The sequence below is a fragment of the Pezoporus occidentalis genome, unplaced genomic scaffold (genome assembly GCF_034315485.1).
Source record: "Pezoporus occidentalis ecotype Australia unplaced genomic scaffold, CSIRO_AGI_Poc_V1 ctg52, whole genome shotgun sequence".
In the NCBI taxonomy this organism is placed as follows: domain Eukaryota; kingdom Metazoa; phylum Chordata; class Aves; order Psittaciformes; family Psittacidae; genus Pezoporus; species Pezoporus occidentalis.
In genome coordinates, this window is record NW_026915858.1 from 1,148,543 (window position 1) to 1,169,254 (window position 20,712).

A 20,712-nucleotide genomic window follows, 5' to 3' on the forward strand; every position below is an offset into this window, starting at 1 on the left:
TCCACCATGGAGAACATAGCGGCATAAATAGATGTGAGTCTGTTTATGCTACAGTAGACAAATCAGCTTTTGGAAAACATGGGCAATTAATAAGACTGAAAAGAATAAAATTCATAAATTAAGAACCTATGAAATCCTATCGGTGCTAAAGGTTTGGTAAAAATGAAAGAATGGGTTAATAGTTCTGAGTAAATAGTTCTGAGTAAGTAAACAGTCAATCAACTGAAGAGAAGCAGGATTTCTGCATCTTGCAGCCACAGTAAAATACTTTAGTTCTAACTATAAATAGGGACAATATCAAAGAGAAAATCTTGCATGACTATAAAGCAGAACACATAAGAGCAATGGAAGAGGAGCTCTCTGAACCTGAACTGTTCACTTTTAATAATCTTTGAAGACTAAGCAATTTTCAGGTAACTTGAAGAGAGCTGACTAGCTGTCTTTCAAAGGCAAATAGGACTCATGGAACTGCAGGGTGTTACCTTTCATATGCTAACTGCTAAATCATGGGTCAGATGAAGGGAGCACAGATAGTAAATGAGGGATTACATTTTATCTAGTGACACTTGTTTTGTCAGCCAAACTTGATTTTAGTTTTAATCACAAGGTTAATTGTGGTTACGTAGTGGGTTAACCCTGGCAGACACAAAGCACCCACCCAGTTGCTTGCTTACTTGTCCCAGTGGGATGCAGGAGAGATTTGGAAGAGCAAAAGTTAGAAATCTTGTGGGTTGAGATAATGAGAGTTTAATAGGTGAAGCAAAGCTGCATGTGCAAACAAAATAAAGTACAGAATCCATCCACTGCTTCCCATCAGCAGGCAGATGTTTAACCATTTCCTGGGAAGCAGGGCCTCAATGTGCATAATGGTTACATGGGAAGACAGGTACCATAACCACAAATATCTTGATTTGCTCCTCCATTCCATAAACTGTTATTGCTGAGCAGGACATCATATGGAATGTATTAGGTTCACCCCAGCCAGATCCTGAACAGTTGATAATAGTATTTTTAAACACCTTCCCGCAAGATATTTTGCTAAAAAAAAATATTTGCAGATCAAACACCATTCATTACTAGTAATACAGAAACTGCATTTTTTTTCCCCCAAAATAGTAGGTAATAATGGCACTAGTTACAGGAATTACCTTAAATACTTGCCACAGCGACACACTTGGCAATGATCTGTACCTTTAGTGAAACAAAGGATGATAGAATATGTATTCTGTGACCTGTGTCATGTTGTGGCAGTGTCTGGGAATGCTGAAATGCCAGGAAGCATTCAGGGAATCATGACTGATAATGAATTGAATATGAGCTCAGCATGTAGTTTTCTTGTTTAGAGGGTGAACATGCTCTCTGAAAGCATAAGCAAGGAATTAAGAGGCAGAAACAGCAGGACATATTAACTCCTTTTTGGGAATCTGATGTTTATCTGATCGTGAGTGTAAAATACAGTTCTGACACATTAGACACTTAAAAAAACATATAACCACTGTGGTGGAAAGGCTTAAAAAGGCTACAGAAATCTGCCTTATAGTGACTCACAAAGCTCAAATTACAGTTAACTTTGCTATGAAGAGTAATTGTGAGGCTGACAGAGCCTGGGTAAAGGAGAATGCCATCTTTAATGATATTTTTAAATAAGGCTGTTTCTCATCATTTGAACCTAGTTCTCAATCTTTCTTCTGTCTTATCTCCACATGATTAACAGGAATCTAAATGAAGACATTTGACTAGGATACTGTGGCATATCTGTGCTAACTACAGAACATCCCATCATCTCTTTGCCTAGCTAAGGACACAAAAGTTCTTGAAATGAGAGAAAGGTTAGAGCAGTACCTCTGGAATAACATTTCATATTCTTCAGAGGAATCTATCTATATAGCTAGCAAAAGCAGATTTATGGCTCTGAATCTTTAAGCAGTTAATCACAGTAAGGTCCTTTTCCTTCTTAACCATCAAAAAGTGGAGTGAGATAGACTCTTCTGTGAGTATCTTGTTATAACCATATAGTCTTTATCACATTTTTTTATCTGCATGAAAGACTGGATTAGAAGTAAAGATTTGATTTCTAGATGTTCTACTTAATTGTGAAATGCTTTTAAATTTAACTAAAAATCAAAAAGAAACAGAGAAAAAATGAAATAAGGAACCTGTTAATCCACTTGCCCTGAAGATGGACGCTATGTTTATTTGTCTTGACCCTGTTCTCCACCTGTCCGCATTGTCTATCCAGTGGCACTTGGTGTCTCAGCTCTTCTCTTCTGAAGACCTTGAAAAATAAATTGCAAAACTTCAAGAACTAAATAATATATTCAGGTGAACAGACCAATTGATAGTGTTTTGTAACAACACAGACAAAAGAAAATATTTATTGTGCATGCAGCTCATAGAAAAAGTCTGATCTCATTTCACTGTAAATCCATCGCAGTGCCATTGGCTTCAGTGTAGTTGCTCCTACTTTGCCAAGGCAGAAGACCCCCTGTATTTTATTTTCTTCTTCTGGAAGAAAATGAAACGTAGATTTCCAAGGCACAATAATGGTCAGAAGGATAGCATATGTGCCAACTATTTGAACAAGTTTTCTGTTTTCTGAGATACTCTGTAATGCTGCATGCACAAGCATTAAGCCATGTAGATTTGAATGCAGAGTGCCCTATTCATCCCACCTAACTAGCCATCTAGATGCTAGAGTCTCATCCAAGCTAGTTTTCTAGGTAACCTCTATAGAAAGACATCACCACCTCTACTTGGGGTGATTCTTTCCATCCTATGATAGGTGGGATAAACACCTGTGGACATTCTGGTCTTTCTCCATAGATGGAAAAACCTAGGAAGCCTTGCTAGACAGCTTGCAATAAATCAAAGCAATAGTACCTATAAAACAGTATTAACTTACAATAGCCACATCTTTGTGCAAATAAGAATTAATTTTGCGGGGCTGGCTAAAATTGTTGAGTTTGAGTAAAAAGCTAATGAGGTGAGATTGAACAGGAGAAGCAAGTGTCTGGAATACTCACTTGGTGGCATTTTCTCTTCAGCTGGCTTCTCAAGCTTCCACCAAACGGAGAATGGAGTTGGATGGGTAGTAATGCAAACCATGTTTGAAAATTAAATTGAGAAGCAGATAGTTAACAATAGAATGTCAGAGTATACGATTGTGATAATTTACCAGCGCTAAAGGCTTCTGCTTTATGAATGCCACTGCAAAAGGTAGAAAGCACTTACCTTATATATAGGAAGATACCCAAATACTGCACCAGCCAATCTGTTTCCAGGCTCAAAACATTTCACAGGTTGTTTATAGATCTGACCAAGGGAAGCCAAAGTCAGTGCATTACTAGCTGAAGACAAATGATAATGAAGACATTAGCTCTGTTATTGGATTGCATGGTAAGATTCATGTTATCTGCAGAAATGTATATTACTACTATCTAAAGAGATTAGGGTTTATGCACAGGTTTTCTCTGTACCATGTAAAGGCTACCTTGAACTTTTTTTTTTCGTTTTCTTTAAATAGGAGGGATCATTATTCTACTACAGAAAATGCATATGCAGCAAAATCCCAGCTTCCCAAGGAACACAACATGAAGAGTTAACAGCAAAATGCCTTTTATCACCTAAGTTAAAGCTAGTTTTAAACACTTAGTTCTCTGACCTATTAACGCTTTGGATAAGATCAATAAAGGAATTTCTGGAATATTGTGTCCAGTTCTGGGCCCCTCAGTTCAAGAAGGACAGGGAGCTGCTGGAGAGAGTCCAGCGCAGGGCAACCAAGATGATTAAGGGAGTGGAGCATCTCCCTTATGAGGAAAGACTGAGGGAGCTGGGTCTTTATAGTTTAGAGAAGAGGAGACTGAGGGGTGACCTTATAAGTGTCTATAAATATATAAAGGGGGAGTGTCACGAGGATGGAGCCAGGCTCTACTCAGTGGCAAACAATGATAGGACAAGGGGTAATGGGTACAAACTGGAACACAAGAGGTTCCACTTAAACTTGAGAAGGAACTTCTTCTCAGTGAGGGTGACGGAACACTGGAACAGGCTGCCCAGGGAGGTTGTGGAGTCTCCTTCCCTGGAGACATTCAAAGCCCGCCTGGACACATTCCTGTGTAACGTTATCTAGGTGTTCCTGCTCTGGCAGGGGGATTGGACTAGATGATCTTTTGAGGTCCCTTCCAATCTCCAGCATACTGTGATACTGTGATACTGTGAGTAGTAACAGTTTAACAGATACCACATCTTCAGCAATGTAAAACATTTATGAAGGAATCTTTTCCAGTATCTGTCTGCCAATTCTCAGCATTATTCATGCTCATTAATTACTAGGCCTTACCTATTTCAGAAAGATATGACAACTGAATTATGGTGAGCTAATCATATACTCTAGGTATTTGAACAGCCACTGAATAGCACACTCTAGTCTAAAGTGCAAACTGAAGTTCACTGGTTTGTTCTGCTCTAAGGCAAATGATAGGAAATCAAACTCTTTTCTCATCAAAAGCTTAATAAGAAAGAGACTCTGGTGCTAACATGTATCATGTATCTTCTGCTATGAGACCTCCCATAAGTCATCTTTCCAAACAACTATGTAAAATGCAAAGCAGAGCCTACCTCTACTGTCTTCACCTACAATGTACTCAGCCACTGACTTTGCTACAATAAATTTCATGTTTTATACCCAGCCTCAACATATTTTTCCCACTAACTGTTCCTTCTTATTATAGAACACTGTATCTACACCTACTGAACAAACGGGGACCAGTGATCAACTGCCAATATTTTGTAGTGCATCCTTCTACAAAAAAGTAGGTACGTCAGTCTCTGTGGTTTAAACACAGGCTGCTCTGGAGATTGTGGAGCATCTGTGACTGGTATAACTGACTTAAGGGAGCTCACCAACTTGTTGCTGTTTTGGGGTGAAATGATGGAATGCCTCAAAACTGCACGCTTGACTAGCTTTGTGTAGCAGCAAGTAATCCACTAGCTTCAATAGATTCTACGATTCTCTAAACAGTGGAGAAGTGTCTTCCACTCACCTTGTCATTCTTTCTTCCAGGGTACACGAAAAAAGTAGCTGGCCACATGGGGTAATGCTGTTTTTTACTGACTACTGTTTGGAACTTAGCTGGCCACATTAGAATTGTGGTACATAGGAAACTCATGGTACCACAAAGTTTAGGAGATGTTTTCAAAGCATTCATAACCCTCACTGGCTTTTGACCAATAACCTCTGGGTCAGAGAAAGAATGGTCAGAAAGGTACTAATGGAAGCCTTTTTGGCAAGTGGCCATAGGATTTGTATCTTTTTCTGCTACAACTGCAAGAGAAGTTTTATCTGTTCCCATGACTTTTAAGGGCTAAGCCAGGTAAAAATGGAGGACCTCAACAATTATTTAATTCAAGTTATAGAAAATATTTATAACGATATCTAAAATAACTCAGAATTCTCCTGGTTTCTGATTTTATGGGAACTTTAAAAGAACTATTGTGTATAATCAGGGATTCAGTCTTGTTCTAGTATTTTCACACTTCCTTTGAGTAAATTTAAGATACTTAGGATTTCTGTTGGAGCATGTGAAAATTCTAGTTTTTTTTTTAATGCTGTTAAACCAAATAATTGTTGAATCATTGTGTGCTACCTTCTAAATTGGAATTTGTAAGTGTGAAACAATGAGAATGAAAACCAGAGAGGTTTCTTCAATCCTTCTGATCATGCATCTTTGTTCTAGCTTGTCCATTGAATGAGAAGGATATGTAGGATTATTTATGGCTAATTTCTCAATGATATATGTAATTGTATTTCCTATATGTTGCACAGAACAGAAACAAGTTTGTCATATATGTTAGCTACCTTTGGAGAAGCTAGAGATTTGAAAAACTTTGAGTCCTGAATTGTGTCCATATGTTTAAGACCTTTTAGATCTGAAGGTGGTCTGGTCAGTGACTTCCACCTGTAAAGGCAAGACAGAAAAAATCTGATGCTCCTATAAAAATGCAACATTATTAGCTGGCTCCAAAATAAAATTATTTTGAAGTATAAGTTATTCCACATATCTCAAAAATACAATTTATATTAAGACATTCATAGGTGTCACAAAGTGCTCCACTAGCACTTTGTCAATCCAGATACTGGCTTGTCATCTTTAGAAGGCTGGCAATGTTAATATAAAAAACACTAGTTACAATAGCTGGGTGCTAATCTGCTGTCTGATAATGGTTTTTCAGCATTTCTGTCAGTTCTAATTACAGTTCCTGTATGCTGCTTAGGAATAAAGAAAGTTCCCTCTGCTCATATATCTGGTTTCCAAATTTAGAAAGAAATGATCTGGAGCGTAGATTAACAGTTTCATTTCTTATCAGAAAAATTAAGTCAGGTCACACAAGCTAAAGTATTATAAACTACAAAAAGAAACTGAGACTGTTCTTTTATATGGGCCTGTCTACATGCTGGCATTTTTCAATAGATAACTTGAACTGCTTGTTTAAACTGTAAGCACCTATGCTATTCAGCTGGGTTTGTACCTTTCCAGGTATATGCACATTTGGACGATATCTGTAATTAGCATTTATAACTTGTTTTGTTAATTGAAATTCTAAAATAGAACTTAGTGACTTGACAGCTATCCAATAATCAAACTGTAGTAGTATCATAAAGTGACTTGACCGAAGAGAAGCGTCGGTGTCCTGTAAAGAACAAAGCCTAGCATCCATAAGTAACACAGCCTTTTTGATGATGGTTGCCTAGCTATCCATTACACATTTGGTACAATTAATCCAGAGGCATCAAGTTAGTCTTAAAGTGGCAGCACATACAGAGTATATAGAATAAGACTGAAACTTTCTATTGTGCAACATGTGTCCACTTTATCTTTTTTTTTTCCCCAGTTCTCTGCACAGCTAAGCCAGCTTTGCTGCCAGTCTAATTAATGTGCTTCTAATGTATAATAGCTGTTCTCCTTTACTGAAATAATTGAATAGTCCTTCACAACTAGTCACAGTTTGACAGAGGCATGTCATTTATGGAAAGGTTCTTCAAAGTTAGCTGGCTTAATTATAGTATCTTTGATTCCAGAGGTTTCAAATTAATTGCTGACTATTCAAAAGGACTACAGGGGTTAGTCCTTCAAACACAGCCAAGCACTTCACTATATTTGATGAGTTAGCGTTTTGACTTCAGTGGGACTACTCACATTATTAAGGATTCTAAGGAATAATAAGTGTTATCAGGATACTGACCTAAATGGAATAATAGAAAAGCACCCAAGAGATTTGCCATTGTCCCAGAGTGCTTTGGTTAGAAGGCAGCTGTTGTGGCTTAAACCCAGCTGGTAACTCAGTACCATGCAACTGCTCACTCACGCCCTCTTTATCCCCCCGCCCCGGGTGGGATGTGGAAGAGAATCGAAAGAATGTAAACCCCACAGGTTGAGGTAAGAACCATTTAATAACTAAAGTACAATATAATACTGCTACTACTACTAATGAAGATGATAAGGGAAATAACAAGGGGAAAGAAAACTAGGAGGGGAAAGGAAAAATTCCCAATAAACAGAGGCGATGCACAGTACAATTGCTCACCACCAGCTGACTGATACCCTGCCCAATCCTAGCAGTGATCTGGGCCTTCCAGGTAACTTCACTGTTTATATACTGGGCATGACGTGCTGTGGTATGGAATAACCCTTTGGCTAGTTTGGGTCAAGTGTCCTGTCTCCCTGATCCTTCCTGGCTTCTTGTACCCCTCTTCACTGGCAGAGCACGAGACACTCTTGATCAGGGTAAGCACTACTCAGTGACAACTAAAACACTGGTGAGTTATCAGCATTATCCTCAGACTAAGTCCAAAACACAGGTCTGTACCAGCTACAGTAGAGTAGATCCCTTGAGAACTCTTATCTAGAATGAGAGAGGTCCAGCACTGCTATTGAACACACAACACTTATGCAAGTGTCAGAATGCTGTGATCAGAGGTACATGAATGTATCCATAACATCCCATCAAATTTAAGAAGAATGTTTTTTAAACTGAAAGATTAAATTTGGCTTATTTTTACAGAAGGATTTGGTTTTGAGTTAAAACTATTCACATTAAGATTTTAAAATAAATTTTCTGGAATCGCAGAAGTGTATTAGCTTGTGGAACTGGAAAGGAAACAGGCTGCTAACCTGAACAGTGTATATAACATACATCCTCTAATTAGACTAAAATATGAGACAATTATCTAGCCATCACTATTACTGAATTCAAATCCCAAGCATCACTTAGTCCTGGCTGTCACCTAGTCATAACAATCCAGAGGTCTATCCATGCTGTGTAGAAACATTTATACAAAGGACTTTTCCAAATAACTCATAGGAAATACTAATAATTCTTTCTGACCTTCAGGTGCTTTTTACATGTATTTTCAGAACTGTTTGCTCAGTCCTACGTGTATGTAAACATATGAGATCTTACTTGTCCCTGTCCACCACGAGAGGATATTCAAGCTCCTCCTCTTCCATGTACTTGCTTTCTTCTTTAATTATAATAGGAAAGGTATTAACATCACAAGGCAAAATCAACCGAGTAGTATCTGGTAATTCAAACTTCCTGGGTTGTCCGTAGTAACCAAGATAGTGTCCATTCATCGCATTCCAGAGCCTACAGACATAGTAGAAGCAGTGCCAGAAGACAGAAAGAAAAAAATGGATACTCTTAGAAGTGGCACATAAGTGAGAAAATACCGCTCTACATTATCAAGTTCTGCAGCACTGTTCTGGAGTTCAGTGTGCTAGTCATAAAAAAAAAAACAATGTGATTGAAGTTCACTGTTTATAATGTAAGTAACTTGAGAGTAAAAATGTCTCAGAAGGATGTTGTAAAAATCAGAAAACAAAGAGTTCATCTTTAGAATTACAAAACTGAGTAAAGGCAGCGGTATCCTGAGTTGCTCCTACAGTAAGGTGCTGCCACTAAAGCAGGATCTACACAAAATTTCCTCATTAATTACCCCAAATGCCCAAAAGAAACCCCTTCATGTGTACTTGTTAGCAGAAAAGGAATTACCACTATCTATAAAGCATTTCAGGCTGCAATGGATTAATTACATAAGCATTGAGTAGATGCAGTGCTTAGGACCCACGTCAATTTAACAACTATTGAAAGCTAAAATAGGATTAGAACAGGTGGCCATTTCTAAAATGATGGAGCCATTAACTATGCATTCAAGGTCACCTTGCTGGAGGAAAAATGACAGTCTGCAAAAGGTCTGACTTCCTAAGAAACCTGGAAGCTTTACCCTAAAATATTAGTTTTTTTTCAGGTGCAGAACAGAAAATGCACTCAATGTATTTTTTTCAGTTCCTGCCTATATAGAAGTCCAGCAAGAAGAGGAACTCTGGAGACAGTTCTACTGATTAGGCATAGCCATAAGAAGCAGTACCTGACTGAACCATCAATAGATGCTGTTACTACCACATTTTTCTCCTCTTCATGAAATAAGTCAACCACTTCAGTAGCATGTGCCCTCCAGCAGGCCTCCTCCTTTATTTGCTGAGGTAAAAAAGCAACATAACCACATTTCAGCAGTTCTGTAAGGTTGGTAGCTTAGTGGATTTATCCGCATGGTTTTCTGAAAATTCAGAGGTGAAAAAGGAATCCCCCCATGAAACAATCTGTGAATGGCATATGGTGGAAACACCACTCAGAGGACACGGATAAATTCACTCTTAACATAGCCTCTTTGAACAGAATGGAATAATGTTAACAGCTTTTTACTTATGTTTTTCTTGCTTTTCACAACACAAGTTATTATTTCAAGCAAAAGACGTGACCTTTATGTGCAGGAAACATTTTTAGTCCCCACAGTGCTCTGAATCCATTTTTCTGCTTGTCATATCTTGGTATACTGTTCAAGTTAAGAAAAGCTGGCAGATATTTGCTTACATTTTTGTCTTTTTGCAGATCTTCTAAGAATGAGGCAATGCACCAGCGCATAACGTGTCCCTCTGTTTAAAAAGCAAAAATCAAAACATTAATAAATTTCATTAGTGCTGCACATTCACTTGCTGCTACCATATGCTCTTGTAAACATTGGGCAGAATAAAGCAGAGATTACAGGTCAGTCAATGTTATTTTAAGGTGAATGTCACCATCTCATTGTCAAGCACAGGGTAGAAAACGATGGGCTATTCACTAATATGCGAAAAAAATATATATACTCTTTGTGAACAAGGTATCATTAAATGGATAGGTTTGAAATGGAAAAAATTTAAAGTTTTTTCTTTAAATGACATGAGTAAAAAATAAGTCATCTCGCCAAGACAGTTTTCTATTGTACAAACTAGGTACGAGAGCTTCCTGGGGTTTAAACTGTTTTACAATCCTGGTGAAATAGATGAAGTTGATTAATTGCAGACATAATGAAAGCTTGATATTTGACAACCTTTTAGTGAGCTCATGTGAAGCTAGAATCAAAGAACCATTTTCCTTATGGCCTGCAACTGCTCAGTTTACTGCCTAAGCTCTCTCTTTCCTGATGAAGTTGCCTTTTATCTCTTGTTTCTACTATTACACAGAAAAATCTTTTGTGTAATTCCAACTTTCATATTGGTCACATCTGGTTTCTAGGCCTGTATGCTTTCAGGCAAGAAAGGAGGCTGACAGAGAAGTTGACATTTTCCTAACAAGGAAAAATCTATAATGGGAACAAAAAATTGGTGGTAGCACTGCAGATAGAAGAGAAGGTTGTGGAAAGCATGTAAAGTAAATACATAGTGGCACAAATACAAAAGGACAAAGGGAGGGTATAAGATGAATAGGTAATAGGGTGGATACTTTTCCACAACTAATTAAAATCCTGTTCAGTGCATGCTGAACTCATTTACTGATTTGACTCAATGGGGAGTGGAAACTACGTTTTCAGCATCAGTGTCAAGGTACCGCTCAGTTTTACAATAAATGGAGAAAATGAGAAAAAAACTTTCTCCATCCAACCTCTGACAGTATAAGAGCAGGAAGCTGGCAGGAAACAGTTCTAATAGTAATTTTAGAAGAAAACTGACACATTAAAGGACAAAAATCTCATTTGACAGATGCAGAAGAGGAAAATCTCCAGGGTGATTCTAAAGGCTTGGAGGAGGATCAGACAGCAGATGACTTTCTGCCAAATGAAAGCCAGATTTCGTGTGAAATTAAGTCTAACAAAGAGCTGCTAGCACAGACCACGAGTGCCTTCTTTCCCTATACAGCAGCATACTGCTGAAGCCATTACTGTACACTCCACATCAATGTCCAAATCATGGCTCTTGGTACAGTCACAGCTGCAGTTTCTTACTTAGTTTTATTACTATGGATGTGAAATTTTTGCCTTTTTTTTAGCAGCAAACTTTGCCCTTGGTATTAACACAATAAGAAATGGAAATAAGATGGAAAGTATATGCAGGGCATGTGAATGAAGAAAATTTTAATGTCTTTTATAAAAACATTTCTGCTGATAATGCTGCTAAAACTAAGCTTTAATCTACCATCCTTTCATACTAGAAAATACCTTTTTCAATTATTTAATTATAGCTTTGATGGAGAAAGTCTGGAAGCATTTGGGCATTCATTTCCACATTTCTGGCACATTTACAGACTGTCCTGAACAAAATGACTATCATGTTTACTCACCCTTACTGCCTGCCAAAAGTATTTTAGTGGAGATGTCTGTACAAAGTGCTGTCAGAGGAACTGAAGGATGTTTTGAAAATGGCAAAAGTTCTTTCACCAAGTTTCCCTAAAATACATAAACACATACATATTTGTCTTTAAAATATATACATTAAACAAACAAAAATCAATGCATCGGAAGTTGAGTTCCATTGATTTGATCTATTCAGCATTACTCAGCTCATATCTATTCAAAAAGATGCTAAAAAAGTAGTTATCTAATTACTGAATGACCAAGATAGCTGGGGTGTATTCTGGATTGCTGTCTCTTCTACATCAAGAGAAGCAGCTATTTTACTGTTCAGTGATCATACCATGGTACTCCCCCTTTTTACAGTATTTACTTTTTATCTCTTGTTTAGAGTAACATGTGTGATCACATATTTGCTGGAATATGTCTTATGGATCTCAAGTAAGACAAATAAGCCATTGAATTTCTGTTGCATGACTGGCTTTAAAAGCTGATTACAGCTGTAGACTCTATGTGTCTACTATTCGCTCCCTGTTTGTAACCTTACTAGTGCTAGCTGCTAGCTGGCTTGTGCAATGTTCCAGACCTATTTCTCATCTTCTGACAATAGGATACTCTGCCTTGACTAATATCCTTTCTTAGAATATAACTGGTTTGGGTGAAAAGTCAACTTTCAGACTTTGAAATAACATTACAGTCAGTTTTTGTTAAAATTATTTCAAATAATGTTTCTTCAACTAATTTGTATCTGTGGAAGAAACTGTTAAGAAAAAAAATCAATAAAATATCTTCTGCTGCAATTGCTAGTTAAAAAGCACGTTTTCATGTTTTCAAAGATTAGTAGATTTACCTTCTCAATAGTCCCGTCCCATCCCAAAGACATTCAGATAGCTACCTGAATACTCCATAGGCAGATACAGCCATTTTCATGAGCAGAAGCCAGTATGGGTGAGTGTCCCACTTCAGCTTTGGGTACATACTGCATACTCTTGCAACTAGTTGTGTCTTCTGCTTTGTAACACAAATAATCATACATTTTCTCAACAATTTTTAGAGCTGCTTTTGAATGCCCAGAAATTACATAATGCTAGAAAAAATGTAAATTTGAAAACAAACTCCATCATCAAGATGACATTACTCTGAAAACATTACAGATATAGATAAAAGACAACTGAAAAGAAATCAGAACAATCTTCATGATCTTATCTAAACCATCCAGAACTATTGCTTCATGATGGTGGGGGAACTTTACTCAGAGTGTAGCAAAATTTTACAGAAACTGCAAGCACCAGTGAGAGTGGAGGAGAAGTGCAAGACAATGGTCATCAGGATCTGCAGCATGCATGAGGCTTCTGGAGATTACTGTAAATTCAACAGTGAAGTTTAATAACTAAATGACACTTAATTCTGGAATCACAGATTTCTGTACTTACTTTTTCAGTTCAAAACTTTAGCTTAATGCAAGGTGGTGGTCACAGAGAATCTTTTTTGAGTTCCTGCTATGACTTCCCTAGTGTTGGAGAAGCTGGGGTGGGGATGCCTTATGAAGATGCTCAGTGAAATGGATATTCAGTAGATGCAGGAATGAGTGCCTATTTCATTGGGCAGCTGCAAGGCTTAGGGATATTTTGGTTTCAGAGCATGTTTTCTTTGCAAAATCAGTTCAGCTTAAATCCACATTTCAGATGATCAAATTTCTTGTTATTGGGAAAGTCTGCTTTACAGCAGAGGTTGAACAAAGGATTCAGAAGAATCCAGGTTTGCTTCTTGCAAATTCATGACTCCATTTGTACAGCTTTAACTCTTAAGGACTTTGTTCTCTGTTTTTTTCTGTTGTTTTAAGGATATATATCATAGGAAGACTTTTCCTTCTAAAATTTCATTTGCTTTTGAAGATTTTGTCTTTGAGGTCGTTCAGTCATATGAGAGTCAAGTTGGCTTTTGCTATACTGTTTCAATGATTAATTGCTCAAATATTTATGTGGCAGACAACTGTGTACAGTTGACATTCCCATATTCTGCAAGGTTTTCAGCATCATGTCTACTTAGAAAAGGCAGCAATTAAGCCCTTGCATATCCTGCATCATGGCCTGGCTTTTGGGAAATAACTGCAAATCAGGAGGGAGCAGAAGATGTTGAGGTGTGTCATCCACATACCAATGGTATCCCAATTATTATAAATACGGTTTGTCATTCAAACCGACAGACTCATTTTCTGTGGTAATCTGGACAAAATTCATGGACCAGCAACAAAGAGAATGAAAAACGTTTCCATACCTGTTGTCTTTTCAGTATTAATTTCATCACTTCTTACATTTTCCTAATAGCAAAGAATAAGATGTAACAGAATTAGAAAACAGAACATGAGTGTAACTACAGAAGAGTTCTCCAGTTGAAATTATTTTAAGAATTTATTTTATTTTAATTGAAGGATTTAAATATTTCCACAGTTTCCATTCAATCTGGGACAGCACTGAGTAAAAATAAGGAACAATTCATCTGAAGAGAATCAAAATCACAGATAACCAAATCACAAATGAAATTAATTGGTATTTAGCATCATGCTAAAGGTAAATTTGGATGAATGGCATTATCTTTTTAGGATAAGCAATGTCAATCATTTAGAGTCATGTGAATGTAACCTACATTTCTTAGAGAGTTTAATTCTTGGCACTACATTGAGCAAAGATGAGCAAAATACATAAGTAGCAATAACATTTACTCACATCTGCATCTTCAGTATGAGAATTGTGAGAGTCCTTCATTTGTACCTTACTACATAGGCTTTTGAGGATCCCCAAGGCTGACAGTATACTGGTCTCAAAAATTGCCAAGTCAAATAAGGCAGGAAAAACTATGCAGCCACCAGTGTTTGAGATACTGTGGTATCAATAGGATACCACAGGACAAGCCACTTCAGTCTCATCCTACCTATTGATCTGTAGGGCTTGATATGTTGGGGTTTTGGGGGTCTTTCTATGAGCTGCAATTGGCTGTCCATTTTGTTGCTCTAATGACTAAATAGCAAAGATATTGTATACTTTAGTTTGTGGATGACAGTCAGGCCTGTGCCTACTTGGGGATCTCTGAATGTGCCATACTCTGCTGAAACAACATTGTGGAAAGAATCTGGGAGGTAGCAGGGTTTTTTTTTCTTTTTGCCTGCTTGCTATTTGTTACTGTGCAGATGTGGCATGTTCTGGCATAAAAAGATAAAACATGTGACAAAAATCATAATGCTACCCTTAGTAAAAATACACAGACTGAAACACTTGATGGTAAATAAAAAAAAATAAAATCATACTGTCATTTGAAAGAATGCATCCAAGCAAGTGTGACTGCAAAGTAGATGTATTTCCAGTTTTATTCAAGTACTTCATGATTTCTCTATTTTACCTTCCCCTTTGAGTTTTCTGTACTCAGTACTTGCGTACTGCTGTTTCTCACCATTTGAAAGTCAGCACTGCTATTGATCAGCGTCTGACAAACACTTTGGTAGTCAGCTATTCCATGTATCACTGAGCCAGCTGCCTGACAGAATGTATTCTTAATTCCCCACCTCATTCAGCTTAGGGGAACAAAGTTTGTTTCCCTGCAATTCTTGATATTTACTTGTGTGCATGTCTTTATGGAGGGAATTTAGTAAGCTACAGGATTTTAAAAACAAAACTAAGATGAAAACAGAAATTTGCTTTGAATGCTACTGAACCCATGAAGCCACCATACCTACCTCTTGCAGGCTCAAAGAACTGCTCTTGTGATCTGGAGTCGCATCATTATGACTCCTCAGAGTAGCGGTAGTAGAGGACAGGGAACTGTATTTCCTGTGTGAAAGAAATTATTGGAGATCACTCACATTCTTGAAGAAACTGTTTTCTGTCTGGAAAAACAAAGCAACATCATCCAGTGTAATAAAGCATAATAAAATAGTGCCTGAATTGATCACACTAAGGGTTGGTGGTGTTTTAGAAATTTATGCAAGTAGCTAGGCAATATTTGCATATTACACAGCCAACCACTCCTGTTAGGAGTTTTGAGCAAATTAAATCCATAGTAAATCAAAATTAACACTGGTGTTTATCCTCAAGAAGTGAAGAGGAAAAAATTCAGTGCATGTCAGTGGCTTGTTCCCTTTCATCTTACCCAGCACTTTGTTCTGCAATTTTTTTTTCAATTAATTATAGATTATTTTCAATCTGTTAGGATTCTGTGGAAGAAAATCAGTAAAAAAAATGTGTGGGGTCTTCAATGTTTATGTTTCTGTGTCAAGAAAAGTTCCTACTGTGCTAATGAGAGACTCTTGCCACATAACTTACACCAATTTCACATCTGCTCTTTTTTGTATCTGAACAACAGGGATAATGTAAAACCCCTATAGGAAGTATATAGCTGGGTTTCCCACTTAAATTTGGACAGGTGGCTGTAGCTTTGTAATTTTTCAATGTTTGATTTCACAAACTTGCTAGCATTCTTGAACATTGTGTGTCTATATCTTATCACAGCCAAATTCATCCAGGTACCTTCCTAATACATACAAAACATCCTAAGCCTATATGGTTCGAAGTCATTGTTGGATCCTCCTACTTATGCGTAATCATAACTTTTCCTGATTTATACAAATTTCTATTTGTGAATTGTAATCACCACATTTTCAATTTAGTTAGGATTTCCCAAACTGATCATTAAGCTATAATGTAAAATGTAATGTAAAAAAAGCAAATTTATGTTCAGTTAAGTGGCACTTGTACATTTACTACTTGTACATGTAGTAAATGCATAAGCTACTTAAAGGTTTTAAAGCAAAGTAAGACCATAAATCATTCTTATGGTTCAGGAGAGCAAAAATGCTGCCTAATTGCTTAAGACCTTAAAGTCACATTAAGTATTTAAACCATATTGAGCCCTTCTGCCTACTGTTGCCTTTGAACAACCATTGGAAGCCAGGCTTCTGAAGTTATGTACACGTGCAATGCTTTTCTCTCAAAATGAGCATATTTGGCTAAAATTCTATTGTCCATCCAACACTAAAACCCTATGCCAGCTTCTAGTTTGTTTTAAGATGAAACTTGAGGCTGCACACTTCAATGAGCTTGCCTCTCTGATCAGAGTATCTAATAGCATGAGGATTGTATCCATTTTGAAATAAAGAAAAAGCCTGTTGCCACAAAGATTTATCTCATAGAGATAAGAATCAAAGAAGGTACAGTACACAGGAAAACTGATACCTGACAAAAGATGATTTCTGATGAATTCTTTAACAGAATTGAGAGTTATGAGGTCAAAAGGACAAAAGGATAGCTTAGTGGAGGAGTAAAAAAATAATATTTATATCATAAATCATAATATTTATGATTGATAAGCATTAAGGGTAGGAAAGCTAATTAACTGTTTGAACTCGAAGTGATTAAATGCAAAGAAAATCTCAATTTAAATCAGCTGTCTTGGACAAATATTACATGGGTGTACAACAAATGACTGCACCTGTCCTGGGGGTAGATACAGTGCACACAGTTACCTGGAAGAGAAAGCAGTATGTACAAGGAATAACATGGCATTGACTCCAGATGCCTGAAGAACTGAAGCCTGGCTGTCTTCATTAATGTTACACCTAAAAATAAAGATGTTTGTACAGGATGTGTCAGAGAGGTTGCGTACTATTCCCAGAAAAAGTTGTAAGCTTTATTTGCAATCTAAAAAATCAAACATGTCATTTCCCAGAAAGCATGTCACCTAAGAGTGTTAGACACAGTTTTTTAGAGTCAGTTAATCAATTATGATGGATTAATGTCAGTGAAGTGTAGGTACAAAATGTGCCTGTGTCAGGAAAACCAGGAACCTGATGGAATGATGAACATTTTGTTCAGTCAAGTATTTCCCTGAGAATTAGTATCTAAGAGAAAAGTAAAGTAACTTATGTTGAAGTTAACTGCTAAGTTAATGTTAGAAAAGTACCTATTCCTGTCATTCAAACCAGCCACGTGAACCCTGGGTAAAATACTCTACTTCCAAATTGACTTTCCTGTCTTCTATGCATCCACATTAATTTGCTTCCTCATAAATGAGGAGGCAAAAGCAAAAGAGACAGAGCCAGAACTGAGTTAAGTTTCATTATTTCCTGCGATACAGAAAAACTCAGCTCACTTTCTCACAAACACGCCAATTTTACATATGAAGGATGCTATGAAACTACTGGGTAGGATAAGTAAATATTGACTTTGTATGGTATGAAAAGGCATGTATTCCACCACCACCACAGAAATACTGCCGTTCTGCTCCACACAGTCTAACCAGACATGTTGTTGTTTTTCATTTTCCTCATTGTCCTGAGTTCAGCAGTAGCAGTCATTTTTCTCCTTCTTAGTAGCTGGTGCAGCGCTGTGTTTTTGACTTTCGGCCTGGGAACAGCACTGGTAACACCGATGTTTTTAGTTGCTGCTCAGTAATATTTACTCTGACCAGGGACTTTCTGAGTCTCATGCTCTGCCAGGGAGGAGGGGAAGCCAGGAGGAAGCAGAGACAGGACACCTGACCCAAACTAGCCAAAGGGGTATTCCACACCACAGCACGTCATGCCCAGTATATAAACTGGGGGCAGTTACCCAGAAGGGCTAGATCACTGCTGGGTCGGGCTGGGTATCAGTCAGCGGGTGGTGAGTGGTTGTATTCTCTTCCCTTGTTATTTCCCTCACCATTATGATTCTTGGTGGTAGCAGTAGTGGTTTTGTGTTATACCTTAGTTACTGGCTGTTCTTATCTCAACCCGTGGGAGTTACATTCTTTCTATTCTCCTCCGAATCCCTCTGGGAGCCAGGGGAGGAAGGTGGGGGGGAGTGAGCGAGCCGCTGTGTGGTTCTGGGTTGCCAGTTGGGCTTAAACCACAACACTCATGTAGCAATTTAGTCTGCATGAGAATATCTAGAACCAATATGCTCACATCTTGTCACTTTCTGTGAAAGGATTTTACTCCCAGACCTCCAAATCTACTTGAGATTTCCCCTTGTTGAACCTGACTTCTAGTCATCTAGGTATTGACAATTATACTGAAGCGATAATGTAGAACATCTGCCATTATCATGTGAAGTAGTATTATTTCCAGATGTCCTTCCAGACATGAGACTTCCTAAATAAGGATGTTTCTTCAGCTCAGTAGCAGCCTCTAGTCAATGACAGAGTGATTTACATAGAGTTGCCTCAGTGGCAGTGCTGAGTTATGTTAAAATACTATTCTTAATTACATCATCCCTTCCCCAGATGACTCTTGTCTCTTGACCATGTCTCCTACCTGCAATGTCAGGAATAGCTAACAAAGTATATTGAAGTGGGAGGGAGAGGGGCACACATAGTTTGTTACTTTAACTCCTGCTTGGCCATCACCCTTTATAGCTGGTTGTTTTAGCATTCCCAGTATGCCATTTGAAAAGTTTGTATGAAATACTGGAGGTCAAAATGTCTCCTTGAAAGCAATACTTACAAGCATCTCACAGTGGCAGATTCGAAATCCCACAGAATTATTGCACCGTTTGCACTTCCTGTAGCTATCAAACTGCATCCTTCTACTTTTAAAACAGCAAAACATTTGATTTCCACAGAAGGTACAAAATTCTACAAAGAACATTGAAAAAAAGTTGATTAGAAGCAGTGTGGACACTAGAGAGTAAAATGTTATAACTGTTAGTTTAATAAGGTGCCTAAATTGACAGTGTCTGCAACAACTGTGTATTGAATGCTATTCTAATCCTATTGTATTTGAGCCACACAGAAGCACCAGAAGGAAGCAGGGTGTATTTGAGCCACACAGGAGAACCAGAAGGAAGCAGGGCATGATAGTACTCCCTGCTACAGAGGACAGGAGCCTCCATCTGCTAACCTGACCTGCTACCTACAGCACAGTTGCAATTAGAGCACGTAAAAACTGCTGTAAGAACTAAAGATTAATCAGAAGTAGGTACCTATGGAGATAGGGTAATCAGGTTAAAGGAATAAGTCACTGAACAGAAATATAACAACCTTTCCTTAAACATCATCTAGATCTGTTACAAAGTTAGTGAAATTATACAAAACAAAACTTAAGTCTCGTGGACTAAGTTAAATTGGTCAACAACTGAAATATAATTTGACATTTTACCAAAACAATAATAAGAAGAAATGGAATCACTTTAACACCCAGCTTGATCTTTATATGCCACTATTCCTGATGGTCAGTCTAGTTATAGTGATGAATGACACTGAATTTCTAGAAGACTTTATACAAGAACCTCAACTTACTATTTTTTACAGAAATGTAAGTTATATGTTCAGAGCAGCTGCTTCATCATGGCAAAAACCATGCAATGAATTACTAGGCAGATATAGCCCTTGAAAACCATCACTTTCTTACATGATTTATTTTAGACCTTCAGTGTGCTGATAATTTTGAATACTTATTTGGTTCTTATCCTATTACTAAACATTAAATCTTTGAGGGCACAGTAAACATTTTACTTTCTAATCTTATGTAAATTATGCAGAATTTGAAGTGTTTTTCACCTCTGTATCATTCTTTGGAGAGCTGGTGTCAGACAGAAGCTGAATATCCGGGAAAAAATCATGTGTTTGTAAGGTGTCAGGCTTCAGTAACAGAGACACAACTGGATTCTTTCGTGGAAACGATACTGCCCCAGGAAGCACCCATGTGACATACAGGTATGTTTCAGCTGAGTTACCCTATTAAAATAACTGACTCAATGAAAAAGGAAGGAAAGGATTTCTCTGTTCATAAGGCAATTATCAGTGAGTGTGTGTCAAAAGCTTATTTCTGTGTCAAACTATAAAAACTGTTATAGGTATCACCTAGCATATGCCTACACTGCAAACTGACACATCAGCCAGAAATGTTCCAGTTTACTTTAAATTACCTGCTGTTATATTATAAGTTGTGGAGTTCAGAGCTTTTGATTTTATTCAGCTTAGCTACCTTCTTAAAGTAAGTTGTCTCTTCAGTTATAGCTGCTTATTTTATTAACGCTGCTGGTCTTCAGTTCACATCTACCATACCAGCAAAACTGGTG

The 20,712-nt window shown here is 37.6% G+C and overlaps 1 protein-coding gene across 1 annotated transcript in view; it reads right to left on the reverse strand.

The window, feature by feature from the left end:
* Positions 1 to 1,519: 1,519 nt before the first annotated feature.
* The window catches only part of WDR64 (WD repeat domain 64), a 62,235-nt gene continuing 43,042 nt past the window's right edge, over positions 1,520 to 20,712 (reverse strand). Inside the window, exons 15-27 of the mRNA XM_062637368.1 lie at positions 20,192 to 20,368; positions 19,137 to 19,267; positions 17,181 to 17,273; positions 15,396 to 15,489; positions 13,943 to 13,985; positions 12,561 to 12,673; positions 11,656 to 11,761; positions 9,931 to 9,992; positions 9,428 to 9,537; positions 8,461 to 8,646; positions 5,858 to 5,957; positions 3,024 to 3,312; positions 1,520 to 2,275 (exon numbers count right to left, since the gene is read on the reverse strand). Coding sequence (XP_062493352.1) covers positions 3,196 to 3,312; positions 5,858 to 5,957; positions 8,461 to 8,646; positions 9,428 to 9,537; positions 9,931 to 9,992; positions 11,656 to 11,761; positions 12,561 to 12,673; positions 13,943 to 13,985; positions 15,396 to 15,489; positions 17,181 to 17,273; positions 19,137 to 19,267; positions 20,192 to 20,368 — 1,332 coding nt within the window. The 3' untranslated portion in view covers positions 1,520 to 2,275; positions 3,024 to 3,195. The remainder of the gene's footprint in view (positions 2,276 to 3,023; positions 3,313 to 5,857; positions 5,958 to 8,460; positions 8,647 to 9,427; positions 9,538 to 9,930; positions 9,993 to 11,655; positions 11,762 to 12,560; positions 12,674 to 13,942; positions 13,986 to 15,395; positions 15,490 to 17,180; positions 17,274 to 19,136; positions 19,268 to 20,191; positions 20,369 to 20,712) is intronic.